This window comes from Frankliniella occidentalis, unplaced genomic scaffold (assembly GCF_000697945.3).
Source record: "Frankliniella occidentalis isolate FOCC.00 unplaced genomic scaffold, Focc_3.1 Scaffold426, whole genome shotgun sequence".
NCBI classification, from domain to species: Eukaryota; Metazoa; Arthropoda; class Insecta; order Thysanoptera; family Thripidae; genus Frankliniella; species Frankliniella occidentalis.
The window spans coordinates 35,687-53,640 of record NW_026267547.1 but is presented as its reverse complement, the minus strand read 5'-3'; the positions used below and the strand labels follow the sequence as shown (position 1 = coordinate 53,640).

Sequence of the window (17,954 nt, the reverse complement as noted above, 5' to 3'; positions counted from 1 at the left end):
CAGAAAAGTCAGTGAGTTTGTTCTTTTCCTACTTCCGTTTTGGATAGCCTGGAATACCCTATTCGTGCTCGAGTTATCGTGCGGACAGACAGACAGACAGAAAAAGTTTTTCGACCAGACGGAGTAATAGGCTTCGCTAATCGCTCAGCCAATGAAAGTTGCTCGGATGTATTATTAGGTGTACTACTGCATTCCCGTATGACCTACAGCTTGTTGAACAAAGGTCTGCATTTCTTACACACAGCCCCGCGCCGGGGCAGCGTGTAACAAATGCTAGGATTGAACTCCATTGACAGATAGAGAGGGAAAAAATTCCAACGCTAACGCGTTAATCGGCCCCTGAAGTTTTAAGGAACAGTCGTATGCACACGAAGAAATAATCTTCAATTATTCACTCCAGTAGATTGAGTGTTGAAAATTAGAAGAAAAGTCTCAAAACTTAATGGTTATAGTGTTGTGGCTCTTCGGTCTGAAGTCACCACAATAACAAAACCAACAACAAGGCAAGCGCCTTATAGAAACTGCTCCGTGTGCATTCCCCGGCAATGCCAACTCTTACTCATAGTTACAATTATCCAAACAAATGTCATTTAACCACCTCTGAAGTGCTCTTGAAAACGCTAAAAAAGAGTTATTAGAGGTGGGTTGAACTTAAAAGTGAGGAGAGTTCATCACTCAATTGATCTAAAAACATTGAGCGAGTTGGTTTGCAAAGGTTGGTACCATTGTTTGAAGCCACACCTCCTTTCTACCCAGTATTATCGTAACCACGCCCATTTCTAATCAAGCTTTGATTTTAAACCGTTAGAAGTTGTGATTGGAATATCTTATGTCATCGAGTAAAAGCTTATTCGGTAGCTTAAGGAACAGTGCACAATCGGCTCGCTTACATTATCCTGCTTAAATTAATACTAACTGCACTAGAAATTATAAACTAGGTAGATGTACGCCAGACCACCTCTCGCGTAACAGGCTTCGCGATATCTCACGAAACACTGTTATGCTGCGACGCGCCTGGCATACATCTACCTAGGCCTGCGGCGCTGACACCCGAGTCGGACAGAAGGCAGAGTCGTATATCTTTAGATAGGCCTTTGGCTCCAAAAGACACAAATTTTACCCCCAGGATTTTATTTTGGCGAGTTCCCCCACCAGAGACTGTCAAATATCTGAGAAACAACATTAAAATGGTTTGGGGTCGTTTTCGTGTCGATTGCAAACGACCTTAGTCATTCAGAATTCACATTTGGTTCTGCACGTGCAGTGTTACACACTGTCCAACCCTCCCTTACTTTAGTTTCCGAATCGAGTATGACCCGGCGCGGTACGATAGCTTCAACTTGACTTTTTCCTGGGACAGCTTTACTGACTTAGTCGCTACCTGATGTGTCCTCACCGGGGGAAATGGGCAGAAGGCTTTCGGATCGTTGAATGTCACGACCATGAATCGTTCCCAGAGGTCTGGGGCACATCGCTTAAACGTCGAACAAATTCTCGGAAGTTTCATGACATATGCATTATCTTTCCAGCCACCCCTAGTGCTCCACGACGCGATGTTGCCTATCGCCTGTGACAGAAATGTGCAGTCTCAAAAAGTTGTGCAATTTTTACACTCTTTGTAATATTTAGTTTGTGAACAAACATCATCAATCGTTTTCATTGGCATGTGACAAAATTCTTTCTATTTTGTGGTCCATAACAATGATTACTACTTTTTACCATGTTGTAACACTACAACTGATCCAGGAAGCGGAAGAAGGGACATAACACCAAACTGACATTTTTAGTGGCCGTTAATCTATAGATTAGATAGAGTAAAAGTGGCACACTCTCCGAAAAAAACTGTTTGCCTACGTGCCATAGTTCCTGAGATATGACTGAATGAAAAATGTGTCATGTAGACTTATCCCTTTTTAACCTCTAGGTTTTGCTTGAATAAGGAGTCAAATCGAATTGACCCCTTATGAATGACATAGCATTTAATGATACTAATAGATAAGACAGCTCCTTTTGTAAGAAATTGAAGGACCTGCCTCCAAACTCCATTAATTTTTTAGGAGTAACTCGACTTATCTCCCTTTTCACGCAAATTTTTACGAAAGATACATTTTGAAAATCTAGATAGAGTTGATATCAAATATTATACCCTCGCCATTTTATCAAGCAGTCTTCAAAGAATACGAATGAAAAAGAAACGTTCATAACTTTTTTGACTGTAGCGTAAAACGTTTTTTTGGGTTTTCCTGAAAACTTGTGGTTTTGCAGCTGCCCCCCCCCCCTTCCTCTTCCTGGATGAACTAAACCGTTGTAAATTTTATAAGCAATAAGATATATCGGTACAGAAACGAACTAGTTTGTGTTTTTACAAATTTTTGGCACAGGCGGAAGTAAATAACTACTATTTTGAAATGAAAATTTGGTTCAAAATGTTTTGTAAATGTTGTTCAATTACAACATGCTTTGTTTTTTACAAACATTTGTTACTATCATCAAACATCAAATGTCTTGTAGATTTACAACATTTTTTTAATGGTGCATGTATTGGAAAGAGTGTGTACGCCACGAAAGTCTTTAGCGAGAAGACCCAATCCTTTCACCCCTCATCCCAATTGAGTAGGCTTGTCATATATTGGTAGTCCCATTTCATTTGGAATGGTAGAAATATCATGGAATGCATCTTCTCAGTCGAACTTCAATGTGTTATTTAATGTTGACACATTTTTAAGTTCTGTTACCCTCCGTGCTATTTCAGATGAACACAACACTGTTTTTCAACGAATGTGACGTCACATTCGTTTCAATGTTAATCGTGTCACGTTGAATGTTGTGTCATATTCGTTTAAACGTGAATCGGCCAAGCCTGGGCGCCATTAGAGCATCATCTCACCTGAAGTCACGTTTAAATTGATGTGACACAATATTCAAACGAATGTGACATGTTTCACATTAAAACGAATGTGACGTCACATTCCTTGAATAACAGTGAACTGTAACAAAAATGGACTGAAAAAAACAACAAACACAGTAAAAAAATAGTCATGCAAATAAAAGCAAATAACATAGTTTACCACCTCTAAATTTACGGAGTTGGAGCATTTCTCACACCAGTAGTAATAATATAACGGATTATGAGGGGTGCAGGTTGAGAATACTTAAATGATTTTCTTAAATTTTTCTCAACTGCTCTCATGAAATTAAGTGGACTACACAGCACAAAATCAGGTAATAATCAGAGAATAATTCCAGTTGACCACTGTGGAAGAGTGCTTTCCTATGCCAGCAGGATATAATATTTTCTCCAAGCAGGATGCCAACCAAGGCTACCATCAAATAGAGATCAAAGAAGAAAGCAAAGATTTCACTACATCTTAAGCCATATGGGCAGCTTCAGATATGAAAGGGGATGGGATTAAAAACATGTAGCAAAGTGTTCCAAAGGCGGATGCAAGACATCATCGTAGGAATGCCAGGAGTGGTCAACTTGATAGACGACTGCTTGATAGGAGGAAAAGACCAAACAGAGCATTATGAGAGGCTAAAGAGTCAAAACAACAATATCACTCAACTTCATGAATGCAAAATCAGTGTGAAAGCCTGCACAATGTTTTGACACCACATCAGTGCAGCAGGAATATCGCAACTTATCTCCAAAACTGAAGCCATCTCAAAATTATACCGCCAAAAGACATCACAGCACTCCGAAGTTTCATAGGTTCTGTAAATCACCTAATGAAATTTCTACCCAACCTGATAGAAGTGGACCAGTCTCTCAGAGAACTCCTGAAAAATGAATCGGATTTAAATTGGAAAGAAGAGCACTCTGGAAACTCGGGTGTGAGACAGTCTAACACCAAATGGTGTTAGGCAAAATACCTCACACCAAACGGTGTGAGGCAGACATACCTTACACCAAATGGTGTGAGACTCGTTGTGCCTCACAGCAAATGGAGTGATACTTTCTCATACCAAATGGTGTGAGACACAGAGGGTCTCACACCATTTGGTGTGAGGCACAACTAGTCTCACACCATTTGGTGTGAGGCACAACTAGTCTCACACCATTTGGTGTGAGGCACAACTAGTCTCACACCATTTGGTGTGAGGTATGGTTGCCTCACACCGCTTGGTGTGAGGTATTTTGCCTAACACCATTTGGTGTTAGACTGTCTCACACCCGAATTTCCAGAGCACGCCAGAACCTTCTCGGCAACAAAATAGCTGGTTATCAAACCACCTGTACTAACATGGTCTAACCCAAATCTACAAACCCGGGTGATAGCAGATTTAAGCATGTATGGCATTGGAGCTGCACTGGAACAATATTTCCCACCTGCTCAAGATTGGAAACCAGTTCATCCCATATCTCTAACTTTCACAGAGACACCGGTTTTCAACTCCGCGAGGTCGGTGACTGCACGAGGTTTGCAGCTTCGTGAGGCTAGCAATTGTGCGAGATTTGCCTCTGCGCGCGGACTGCAACTGCGCGAGGTCGAATTGTATCGTTTTCAAAACTGCGTGTGGTTTCCAACTGCGCGAGGTACTTAGTGACACTTGAAACTGCGCGAGGTTTGTAACTGCGCAACGTGTGCAACTGCACGAGGTCAGCAACTGCGCCCGGTCACCCGGTCTGGAACAACTAGAGGTCGATTTAGATCGTATGCAACTGCGCGAGGTTTTCAGCTGCGCGAGATCTGCAGTTGCACGATTCCAGTTCTGTCGCTTTTGCAACTGCGCGAGGCCTGCAACTACGCGTGGGACGCAGCTGCGCGAGGCTTGCAACAGGTGAAATCGGGATGGTTCGATTCGAGGCATTATTCTACCACCGTCGGCCCCTCCCCGTCCCCTCCCCGTCCCCTCCCCGTCCCCTCCCCGTCCGTCCCAACCCACCTTTTTCGCGCCAATATAACTCAACAGATAGTTCAGCACAGTAACTCAACTAGGAGCAGACGATCACAGGAGGCTTGCGTAGACATTTGAATAAAATTAAGGCTAGATTAAGAGAAAGACAACTATGCGCGACAAGCCTTTATGAACAACAGTTGACTTCTTCTGCCCATAATTATCCGAAAGTGTGCCGCTGCGCAGAGGATTTACAAAATAACTTTCTTTAAAATCTGCGAGCCGATTGTGAAAACAGTTTTCTGTCATGTACCCATCCCCGAAACGAGTGCAGTTACGGACACAAAACAAATTGCGTTTTGTTAAACCTTTTAACCTTTTAGTCCCTTCCCTAGTGACTTTTCAAAACCTTGAGGACGGGAATACAAAAATCCGACCCGAAAAAGGGGTCCGTCGCTCTATTATTGTGGTCTAAATGCGATGGGGTACACTAGCTTGTCAGCTTTACAATGCTGTTTTGCGATTTTCAATATTTCAAAGGATGGCCGAGAAAGGTTGAATTTACAACTGCAATTTGTCTGATGTTTGGGGCACTTTACTGTACGCCACTTACCATTATATTATCGTCTAAGGTGAAATGCGTCGTTCCATTAAAATTGTAGAACCACAGGTCAGGATCCTTACGGTCACGTACTCCATGGTAAAACAATTTGATGGTTTCAGTCTTGGGGCGCAGTTCTACTGGACACTTTTCAAAGTGATCAGGTATCACTCGAAACGGGCCCTGAATATGCATGGGTAACGTTGTAGCATTAAAGGGAAACATTCACTATACAAAATGTATTAGTACAGAGTATTTTGTAGTGTACTAGTGAGACAATATACTGGACACATTCTACATCGCTCTCTTGCTCTTCAATTGATTTCAAGTTGAAGCATAATACTTGCCAGTTTACCAGTTAACTTTGTAAATGTACAATACGCCATGGAAAAATTTCCTGTACCCGGTACAGGGTTGGGGAATACCCGTAATATCTTATCGAGAAGATGGCAACTGCGCGAGATTTGCAGCTCCGCGAGACTAGCAACCCGAAGAGGAATTTTAGTGGAAGGAACGTGGATTCCAATTTGATACGTGGATTCAACGTCGATTATCCACCTGATATCCTCGTGGATTAGACTTCGTTTTTCACGACATTTTGACGTGGAAATCGCGTGGATTCAAAAACTTCTTTTTCCAACCTTGAGTGGAGTTTAACTCGGGACGTTTGAGTTAGTAGTCTTGTAACTTATCCTTCACCGAGGGGTGGATAACTCCCCTGCCAAGTGTACACCCCTTTTTGCCCAATTCAAACTAATTCAAACCATTTCAATGTAATTCAACGCAATTCGGAAATAATTCAACGCAATTCGGAAATAATTCAACTAATTCAGTCTAATTCAAGACAATTTACTTTCAATTGAAGTCAATTCAAGCAAACTCAAGTCAATTCACGGCAATTCAGTAAAATAAAATCGCAATAATTCAAATCAATTCAAAAACAAAATAGATAGTTCAAACTTAATTCAAGCCAATTCAAGCCAATTTAAATTAAATTCTTAAAAACTGTACACCAATTCAGGAGTTATCTACCCCTTGCCTGGTCTGGCTTACATCTATCTTAAATAGGATCCACAGAGGGAAAGTGGATCTCGTATACTATTTAACTGGATCCACTAAAATCTTACTCAATTTTGGGACATGGACGCGGACATGGATCTTCGCAGAGAATATACAATACTAAATTCATTGCTTGTATGTGCGATGATGATCCGTTACCTGTGCAATAATTTGGGGTATCATAGTTTTTTGCAGCGCATCAGACCGCTTTGCAAAAAAAAAAAAAAATCGGGAATGACTGCACCATTTTCCAATCAGTATCACTCAGAATTCTTCTGACTCCCATGTCGCTCCCCCGGCCTCCGCGGGAAATACATCATGTGAGTCACACAGGGCCTTTCATCACCCCAAAACGTGTGGAAAGTATCACATCCAGAGTTACAGGGTATACGTACTGCGACGGGAGTAGCGCTGGAATAAATTACTGCTGTAAAAACTATCAGAATATTTAAGGTCGAGGAACGTAGTAAACTCGGCATTTTGACGCGTTGTTTCCGAAAGAGTGGAGAGAAGCATACTATGTGCGCAGGACTACACCATTGTCATAAAGCAGGCTGCATGTTCCCACCAACAGCACATTTCGAGGTCAACAGATCGCGGTTAGATATTTCAAATAAAAAGTTAAAGTAATGGGAGTCAAATACTGTTTAGAACGTTGTTGGTCTGGTGTCAGGACGAGGACGGTAACAATACAGTTCTTGTCCAAATGCAAAGTCAATATAGGGTAAGGTGCCCTTTGATGGCCACTGTACCATTGATGGCCACCCTCGTCTTTCGGCCTCTATATCAGCTAACCAAGTGACTCCTCAGTTGCGTGCCTCATGGCCAACAATATGTTACCTATTGGCATCACGATCCTGCTCAGGTCGAGATTCGGCCGCGGTCCAGACGAGAGTACAAGGGCATAACAGCAAACGCTGCACTGTCTTCCGCTCGGCTGGGTGTTTTCTTAAGTGATGTCTTAGCACAGCGTTCCCTCGGGTGCTTTCGCGTTTAGCACGTATGAACCAGAGCTTGATGGTAAGGATATCTGCTGAACCTGGAAAAGTTCGGCTTCTATTCTACGAATATAATTTTGTCATTCTGACAAATTTAGAAGGGGGAAAGGGGATGGCCATGATTGGGCCATAGAAAACACCGGCTGGCCTACTGTGGCCACCTAATCAACTTGGCTGTATTACTGTAATTTAACAGGGCGGGAATGGTTGAGAAATTTAGCCAGGACTTGATAAGACAGCAAGTCCCTGCTAGTGCGGTTGACTCGCTATTTTTGCAATGAACGAATATGCCGGGAACAGAGAGAGAAACGATGCGTGGCTTTCGGTTTTGAGACACACCCGCGTCGCCGTGTGGACCAGCACACTACTTTCAATGCTGGTGTCGCTTCACACCACCAGGGTCATCCTGGGTCCATCGTTGAGGACCTAATGGAATCGACGATAGCGATCCCAGGATAATGAAACGATGAAGGGGCACCGATATTCAATTCAGCGTGCTAGTGTGCACGTGTGGCACCAAAGGCTCACCAGAATGCAGAGGATGAAAAAGTAACTGCTGTCTAAGCCATTACGTGACACAGCTCGCCTGCCACGACTCCAAAACGCCAATCCCACTAATTTTGAAGGTGGCCATCAATGGGATGAGTGTGGCCATCAATGGGCAAAATCAACTGATTCTTTCTTACATTTTTTTTTTCACGAATAAATTTTATTTTCCCGTTTTTTCTAACATTAGCATGTTCTTTGAATCCTCTACTGCACCCATGTATTTTTTGGCACGGCCGGGACGGAGAAAAGGGGGAGGGCGTGCTCGTGTAGTGGCCATTATAGGGCACCTTACCCTATTGATATTTTTATCGCTATTCAGATAGCAGTTCTGTGAAGGAGAGAAGGATACATCCGGTTTCAACCATGGAGCCAGGCTGTAAGGGTGTTTCAGCTTGTCCTAAATCATCATAGATATTTCTATATTCCCCTTCCTGATCTATCCCCTCCGAATTTTTTGCACCTACATAATTCCTAGCCCCTCCCTGCTGCCCATCTCTTGCATCTCCCTATACACCTGTACCTCGACCCCCCCCCCACTAAACCGAACCCCATCCCCTACACCTGCTAATACCCCACCACCCGCCACCACCTAGGTATTCTCCATTCCCTGGCCATCTGCCCCCAGCACTGCATTTTCTACCACCTCGACTCCTCTTACTACATCCCCTGCACCTCCCCCTACTACTGCTTCAACCCCTACCGCTGCACCTACCCCTATCTCTACTCCACTAGTGGTGTCCAGTGGTCGGTCGCTCGGCGTCGATGGGTGCCCATCGGGCGAGCGAGAGGGACGGAGCTAGTGGCCGGCTAGCGCGTGCGAGAGAGACGGCAGACGGGTGGAGTGGGGGGTTGACCGACCATTGGACATCACTATACTCCACCACCAACCCCTGCTCCTGAAACCTTCGCCTACCCCAGCACCTACCTCTACTCCTACATTGACCCCTACTCCTTCACCTACCCCTACTTCTATTCCAGACCCTACCCCTGCACCGGCACCAAGACCATTCGCTGCTGCAGCTGGCCTAGCAGCCTCAGCAGCTTCAGCAGCCTTCCGCTGCCTCTTGTCCAACAAATTGCGGCGGACCTGCTGTGAGTTGTAGGGACAACCCGAGGGGGCCGCCACTCCTGAAATCATGTGTACGCCCTCCCTGAAATCCTCCCGCAATGATTTGAAGTCCACCTGCAATCATGAAATCATGCGTAATCTGCCAGCAAATTTTAGTCTGAAATCCTTAGAAGGTCATGTAAAAACCTCCGGAATCACGTAAAATCCGCCGGAATCTTATGAAATCCGCCGAAATCCGGTAAAATGCGCTGAAATCATCTGTAATCCTTCAAATCAGACATAATCTGCCGGCAGGTTTTAGCGTGAGATCTTCTAAAATAATATGCGAAATCCGTTAAATCATCTGAAATCACGCAATCTTTGCAATCATGTGTACATCCAAAGAGAGAGTGGTGGCCCCCTCGGGACAACCAGCTGAGTTGGCTCGATCGTAAGATGGTGTAAAAAGGAAGAGATTATGTAACAAAAAATTTGTTGGTATTACAATATTCAATAGTCAGCACATTCGAACCATTAACTGCCATGACCAATTTAGGCGGTACAGCTACTGTGTTCCGCCACCCAGAGACGGACAGCACATCCGTCCATCACTATGGGTAAAGTTCACTGGGTAAAATAAGGCTTAATATTCTGCTGAACATTGTGCTTGGATATGGAAAATTGTGTTTCACGTGGAGCAAGCCCGCCAACACTGCCCTGTAGAAATAGCTGGGCCATATGAGCATGTGAAACATGGTACATATATTTCAAATATTTTCACCGGATTACTCTGAAAAAAGAACAATTTTTCAGGGGTGTTAAAGAAATTGGGTTTTAAGGCTCAAAATAGCCGTACGGGTGCCAGAAATACGTGCCTTTGCCAGTTTTAATGTATTACTAAAGGCACTCAACTTTTACACCTTTCACGGATTCAAAAATGTACAACTATTACAAACGTTCTAACCAATGCCGTTACTACAATCGCCATAATTCGCTGACTGCAGCTGTCTATCCACGACATCCATCTGAGTCGGGGGCGAGGCGATGTAGCTGGGTCGGCGGCGTTTCGGTGCCCTTTGGACGTTGGCAGGGCGTGGCTACGCCAAGGTAGCGATAGCTCCTCAATATTTTAAATAAAAGAATTCAAAATTCCATATACCCGTGAAATTTCGTTTGTATAGGTCCCGTGTACGATACATGTACAATAGTGATGTCCAATGGTCGGTCAACCCCCCACTCCACCCGTCTGCCGTCTCTCTCGCACGCGCTAGCCGGCCACTAGCTCCGTCCCTCTCGCTCGCCCGATGGGCACCCATCGACGCCGAGCGACCGACCACTGGACACCACTAATGTACAATTCGTACGTGTGCATACGGGTGCCGTATACAATTCCTATGTGAACCTTACGTGTGCATACGGCCGCCGTATGTCCGCCTTACATGAATCGCCGTACGTTGCATACGGGTTTCATATGTTCGTATACAAACCGTACAGTCCCCGTACGGTAGGATCCAATGACACATACGGAACACATAAGGCTCCCCAACAAAATCCAAACGCAGTCCGTACAGCACATACAAGTTGCATACGGACTCCATAAAGCATCATGCTATCACTTATATTTGATTCCTACTCTTACCAATATAATCCTAACTTGATATAATTAACCGGCGATTGAATACTGCTCTGAATGCAATCCTTCCAAAATAACTGTAAAACCCTTTTGACATTGTGTTCGTCAATAGTGAAGGGGATCCGAACAATTCACACATGTAAGAAACTCTGCACCTCTGTTGTAGAACACTGCCCTAGGGTTGATACAGTTTTCTTTGGTTGACCAAAAATTGGATTAAGAGCACATCGAGTGATCTTGAGTACGCAGGCGCATAATAGAAGGGCTCATTTGTGTTTTTCTACTTGGGTGTAGATATGGTAATGGGTTTAAGGACCACCTACCTAATGTTAAGACTCCGTTATAAGACTAAGGCCCAAACTTGGTATCCACGAGCACTAGGGTGTTTCAAAAAAATTGACATATGCTTGAGTGGACTTTATTCGCAAGTTCATGACTCGATCTGAATCTGTGCCAAATTTGAGCGCGGATGGTTCCCCTCATCGGACAGGTCTCAAATTTGGCACAGATTTAGATCGAGGCCTGAACTTTCTAATAAAGTCTATTCAAGCATACATTATATCAATTTTTTTGAAACACCCTAACGAGCACTGTCGAGGGAGTAGTTGTAGGGAAACTAGAATTAATGATTAACTTAAGGAAAATATAGGTAAGCTCCTTGCTTGGGCTCTCGGGCAATTGACTGGACAACACGTCAGCTCGATACGCACCGTATGTGGGACACATACGGACAACGTACGGACGGGAAGGGGAACCGCGCTGTACATGACACCGGGCTACGACGCTCTCGTTCCTAGCGTGTCACCGTAGCTCAATGGTAGAGTCACGGGTTCCGAAGCCGAAGGTCCGAGGTTCAACTCCCAGCGGTAGCAGTCCACTTTCATCAGTCAAGTAAGTAGGAACTAGGTAAATAAAACATGAGGGAGGGTTAAACCGAAAATCGAAACAAGAATGACTGGGTCAAAGGTCAAAATTTTCCCAAATTTTCTTTTCGAAATATATAGGGCACACATACGGGCGGCATTTGCTTCACTACGTACAAAGTTCGTCCGATTCACATACAAATCACATACAATTATGATTCGTGCATGATGCATACGTCTGGTATACGTCGGCCGTATACGTCACTGTATACGGGACATATACTGACGAAATTTCACGGGTAAAAAATTTAATTTTTTTGAAAATTTAAAAATGTTAATTGTTGAAAGATGTCCTCAATACCTTTTGCTGAACTCATATGATGTTATCCATCTCACTTCCTAATCGTATTTTTGGTGACTACAAGATATTTCATTAAAGTATTTTTTTCTCTTAAACCAATGCCCGTACGTCAAAAATAGTGGATTTTTCGAATCACACTCCTACGTTCAGGTAGTTTCGGTCAGACTACCTTCCCGGCTAGGTTAACCACCAAGGTAACGAAGCTGCAGCCCGCTACGCTCTAAGCGTAGGACATTCCCACCCTTGATAAAGTCATAAGATATTCATAGAGTTACCGTGGGGTACATTCCCGGTTTGGGCTCAGTGCATATTGCTGCTCATGTCGCGCGCTACACTTGCAAGAGCACAAAAACTCTGTTGCACACTTCAAAAGTGTTGAACAGTTGATAACTTAGTTTATCAATGCAGAGGAGAAACAGACATACAGACGTGCGTTTACTCTTTGGTTCCTTTTGTCATGCCTGAGGATGTGTAAATCACAGAGGCGACAATAAGCGCCAGATTTTGTGGAGTTATTTTTGCCAGCCTTACACGGATCGTAAGTACATCCACACTGTGGACGTAAAAATCGCAGGCGTTAATTTATGTCCAAATCATTGGACATATTTTTGCAAAGCGCTTCATTTACGTCCAAACTGTTGTGGACGTACTTACCGTGGACATGTCGGGTTGCCCCCTGCAGCCCTCTGAAAACGGCTCAGAGCGCGGCAACCGAGGCACGACCGAGAAATAGACCAAAAAATAACTATCCAGAAATACGTTGTAGGACCTGGGGAACAACATATCAAAAGATGGTGGGACACTTTTTCGGAAAGTCTTGGCCACTTACGCCATGAGCCGACTTTTATTCTTGGGGGTACAAAATCCCATATTTTCCCGGGGTGATCCCAGACGGCCTAGCTACCATCCAGTGTGGTCACTGGATTTCGTACCACCAAGGTTACGAAGCTGCAGCCCTCTAAAAACGGCTCAGTCCGCGGCACCCGAGGCGCGACCAAAACAAATCACAAAAAGGATCGCAGCTATTTCAGGGCTACATATTCCGCTATTTGTACTACTGTCGAAAACTTCACGTCTTTTTTGCCCAAAGGTATTGTGTGTAGTAAATGTCTAGCTTTGCCTTAAAAGCGGTAAGCATATCTTATGGGTACACATGTTGAAAAATAACAGCGACATTTTATTACAACCATTTGTTTTATTAAAATGCAAGAATTAGTACAACTGCAAAAAACTACTCTAAAATACAACTGTAACATTTAATTTAGGTAGGTATAAAATATTTTTTTTCTGAAACTGAGGCGGAACACTTATTAATCTCGGTTTGTCGCTTTATTACTCTTTAGTAAAGTAGCAGCGTTAGGTAGTAACAAGCAGGCCCGCCCTTCCGCCAAACGAAGTTGCCAGCTCCGCTTCGCTCCACCGGCAACTCCGTTCGGCAGGGGCCGGGCCTGCTTGGCCTGCCGGCGGCGATGGTCGGGCCTGCGGCCCGACCATTTCTGTCACGCGATTTGCTGAAGGACATGATCGAATGATGTGAGCGGGCCTTCGGCCCGCTTTAACCCGTCATCTTTGAGTTTGCCCCAAAGACTCAAGAAAGGGATGTAACGGTGAAGCACCGCGACTACAACCCACCCTTCTGCTTAGAAAACGTTTTTTCGGGTTGGGGGGAGGGAGTTTCTTACCTCTTTTGCGGTTTTGGGCCTTCTTTTACATTTAATTGATCACTACAGCAATTTTTAACTTATTTTCGTCAAACAAGACCCTCTAGCGCCTAAACGGTTAGAGATAGAGCCAAACGGACGAAATTTTCGCCCACAGGGCTCTGTTTTTGCAAGTTACCCCTAAGGAAACCATCTAATATTTTCTAAAATTAATATGTTTATTTTTGGGCCACTTTCGTGATACAAACTCCCTCTAGCGCCTAAACTGTGAGAGACAGAGCAAAACGGACGAAATTTTCGCCCAAAGGGCTCTACTTTGAAAAGTTACTCTATAGCAGACCATCTAATATTTTCTAAAGTTAATATGTTTATTTTTGGGCCACTTTCGTGATAGAAACTCCCTCTAGTGCCTAAACGGTGAGAGATAGAGCAAAACAGACGAAATTTTCGCCCATAGGGCTCTACTTTGACGAGTTACCCCTTAGAAGCTCATAAAAAAAATATTTTTTTTCTGACTTTTTTGACCTACCTTATTTTCTTTGATACCCCCTTTTAGCCCTTTTGGGGTGGTTGCCAGGATTTGCCGTAGGCGTTTCGTTCTCTAGGCGTGGACCTTAAGATACCCTGAAAATTTCAAGTCTCTAGCACATCTCCTTCTAGTGGAACAGACAGACAGACAGACAGACAGACAGACACACACGAGGTCGTTTGCATAAGCCCGCTGGATAGCTTTTTCAAAGCAGAAGGGCGGGCTAAAAACTATAACATAATGATCTTTGGTTTACATGAGGAACGTTTGTTGTCGAACTTTCAAAAGACAAAATGCGCGTCCGAACGCATGCGGCACCTCTTGTGTAAAACCGCTAACCGCCCCGTGTAATATTGTTATCATTCGTAGGAGGCTAAATTTATTTTTCGATAGGCCAGCGGTTGACCGCACACACAATATCCCTTGTGTTGTACATTCAACATTCAGATTTTGAGGCAGCTATAATAATGTGCACAATAAGATTTAGCTATTTATTACAGCATTTGCATAATTATGCACAGTTTGAATATAATTATGCATACAATTTGTGCATACCTATGGCTATATACACTTCTGCATGTAAATGCACCAAAAAAGCGCATGAGGGTTTGGTTTGCGGGCGGGAGTGAGCTGTGCGATTGTCCGCAGCCGCGGAAACGGTGAACGGTTTTACATTGGGTGTATCGCATTTTAATCAACCCTGCATTATGCTGTACACAAGACATACTGTTTTAGGCCCAATTTCAAAACTTATTATGCAGTAATTGTGAATCATTACTTCTAACGAAACTATCTGACGTCACCCCTGAAGTTCAGTTGACATTAGTTTAAATAATATGTCATGTTGGGCCTAGTTTTCACCATAGATAGACTTCTTTTTCAGCACATCTTGATAAGATTGTTTCTTTCGCAAAGAGCAAGCGTAGCGGCGGCCAGTGGATAATAGTATACGGAAAAAAAACTGTTCCCACAACTAACGATTCAGTTAAAATGGGCATAACAAACAATTTTAGTGGCATAGGAGCAAAGAATTTGCTATCGTTAGCAAAATTCTGCTGTCACAACTAACGCGTCGCTATGGTAACCAATGCGTTTGTTGTAAGAAAAAATCCTCGTTTAGTTACCAGAACAGTTGCATTTGTTACCATAGCGACGCATTAGTTGCGGCAGCAGAATTCCGGTTCCCATAGCAATTTCTTTGTTATGTCTATGTCAACAAAATCGTTCGTTGTGGGAGCAAATTCTTTTTTTCCGTGTAGCGCAAGTCAGAATCCCTGATAGTAATCGATGAGCGGGCCCAAGACGGACAGGCGAGAATTATGGGCAGACAACGATTGGTCGAGCAGCAGCCCTGGAAGAGCAGCGACGAGTCGGCGAGCAGCGTTTGAAGGCGGATCATGGACTGTGCTTTCAGTCTAGAATAGGGCTGTTAATGCTAATTTCAAACGTTGGCCCTTTAACAGGTGGTGCGGCAGGCGGCCGCACGCTGCACAGAATGCGTTCTAAAAGTCTTACAAAACAAGTTCTTCGTAACTTACTGTGAATTTTGTGCCCTCGTAATACAAATACCGTTTCATTCTTAATCAGTACGTTCGTAATACCAAGAAATTGTTTCGTATTAACGGGTGTCCAGTGTAAGACACGCGAGTGCGTTGGGTTGCCTAAGTACTGGCTGCAGGGGCTGCAGGCGCAAAGCGAGTGACGGTGAAGTGACAGCTCCCCCACCACTCTCCGGCAACCTGCCCGCGCTGTTATAGCCCTAGAGAGGCCGATTGACAGGCAGACCCAAACTGCAAGGGTCAGCGCAAAGGGGGCCACCACTTCGGTTTAGAATGTACACAAGATTACGCGATTGCGGATTACACGGTAACTTTGAAGGATTACACGAGAATTTTGTTGAATTTCTGGCTCCAAAACCAATCAATTTGGACAATAAGGTTAAATTTAGTGATAATAGTGATAATTTAGTGAAAATGTTGTCAAGCATTACACGGAATACATGGGGATTACATATGGATTACACTCTCGTCTGTACACAGGATTACGCGAGTGGTGGCCCTCTCGGGTCAGCGCATTCCCTGCGCTCGGCACTCGGCGTGGCTGGACGCCTCGGCTCGGCCGAGCGGACAGTCGCGACGCAGCCTCCAGCCAGGGCACATCAGGATTAGGATAACTTATTGTTTGGTAATGTAATGAATCAGACTGATCCCACCGGTTAGGTAACCTTTAGTATGTACAGCAGATCAGACTGAGGGGTAGGGCAAAGGGTATTTGGCATGAACCCAATAAATAATACTAAAGTAATAAACTAACTATGGTGTAGCTAGTAACTCACCCTAAGACCCCAGAACCCCCAAAGAACCAATCAATTCAATACTAAAACAGCGCCCGCAGCCCCTGCAGTCAGTGCATAGGCAACCAACCGTACTGGCACGCTCAGATTGGACACCCGGTACAAACTTTATGTTTGAAGTTTAAACAACAGCAAACTTCGTACAAAGAACAAGCGATTAGTTTGTAGTACAAAGCAATGTCTTTTTATGACCAACATTCCTATTTGTATACCATAAACAAAAGATGTTTGTTTTATGTGGGCACTAAACACACTGCAAATTAAACGAACCTTTTTGAAAGAGTTGACAGTGTGCGGGCCCGACAAACAGTGAACAAAACAATTCACGAAAAGGGCACCCTTATTGTAAACACGATGTGGAGTCTACATCGTGATTTTAAAGTATAAGAATGAGATATCTGTGCAAAACGGCACGTTTTCGGCATTTCTAGGAGTGTTATCGTTATCGGTCTTTGTGAACTAATAGCGTAATCGATAAATTGGCGTTAAAAGCCCTAATGTCAAGTATGAACAGCCGAGGCCAAAGCCGGGACATTATTCCTGAAAAAAAAACAAGACGAAAAATTGCATTAGTTTAGTCCTTTGAGACTTTGAGATGTTAATACCGCTCAAGATGTTGACTGTGAAGGGAAATAGAATTTGTGACCGATAATTTTTGGATGCCTCTGTATGCACATCTTACAAGATGTAATGTTTTATCCTGAATAGTTTGCGATACGAACCTGCACTGTTCAACTTCTTTGCCACAATGACGAAAATACCATGTTTATTTTTAGTACGGGATTGTCGTCATGGGGTTTCTCGTCACGGTGACGATAGAACCCTTATCATGTGATGAAAAAACCAACGACGACTACGACACCCACCCCTGTCAAAAGTTTGCCATGGTATTTTCGTCATCGCGACAGAGACTTTTTACTCTGTGTTCTTTGCAATCCTGGGGCAGTGCACGTCTTCATCAGATACAAAATTGTCAATTGTCTCGACGTTATAGACAAAATGAAGCAGTTGTACGTAGCCTAGGTGCAATATGTACATCCTAGCAGACAAATTTGCATCTGGTGAAGTTAAGCACAAGGACATATCTAACCTAGTTATAAAAATTGGCCCTCCCCATTGAGGGTGTGTTCTGCTCGAGGGCGAAATCACTTGCGAAATAGTTCGTACATGTAGAAAATTTCGCGTCCCACACGCGTACGGGATTTTTCCTACACATTAGTATGGCAAAAATCCAAACATTTTTTACAGTGACTGCTCAGCGGTTCAGTGGAATGCACTCGAGTCTGCGGAGTGTCCGTCGCGTAGGACGGTGGGTTCGCAACTAAAGCTAGACACGGCTCAGCGTGCTTCTGGACATTCTGCTGACCAGTACCTTTTGAGTCGCCGCGCCGGTGTCACCGTTGTACCCCCCGGCACCAGTGACCCCCCGGTACACCAAACCTAGTTTCGTTGTACCCTCC

At 43.9% G+C, this 17,954-nt stretch overlaps 1 protein-coding gene across 1 annotated transcript in view; it reads right to left on the bottom strand.

Annotated features, from left to right (window-relative positions):
* Positions 1-7,021, bottom strand: part of LOC113212191 (uncharacterized) — a 12,752-nt gene extending 5,731 nt beyond the window's left edge. The window contains exons 1-3 of the mRNA XM_026430800.2: positions 6,895-7,021; positions 5,453-5,623; positions 1,397-1,567 (exon numbers count right to left, since the gene is read on the bottom strand). Of these exons, the coding sequence (XP_026286585.2) occupies positions 1,397-1,567; positions 5,453-5,623; positions 6,895-6,978 (426 nt within the window). The 5' untranslated portion in view covers positions 6,979-7,021. The remainder of the gene's footprint in view (positions 1-1,396; positions 1,568-5,452; positions 5,624-6,894) is intronic.
* Between the last annotated feature and the right edge of the window lie 10,933 nt (positions 7,022-17,954).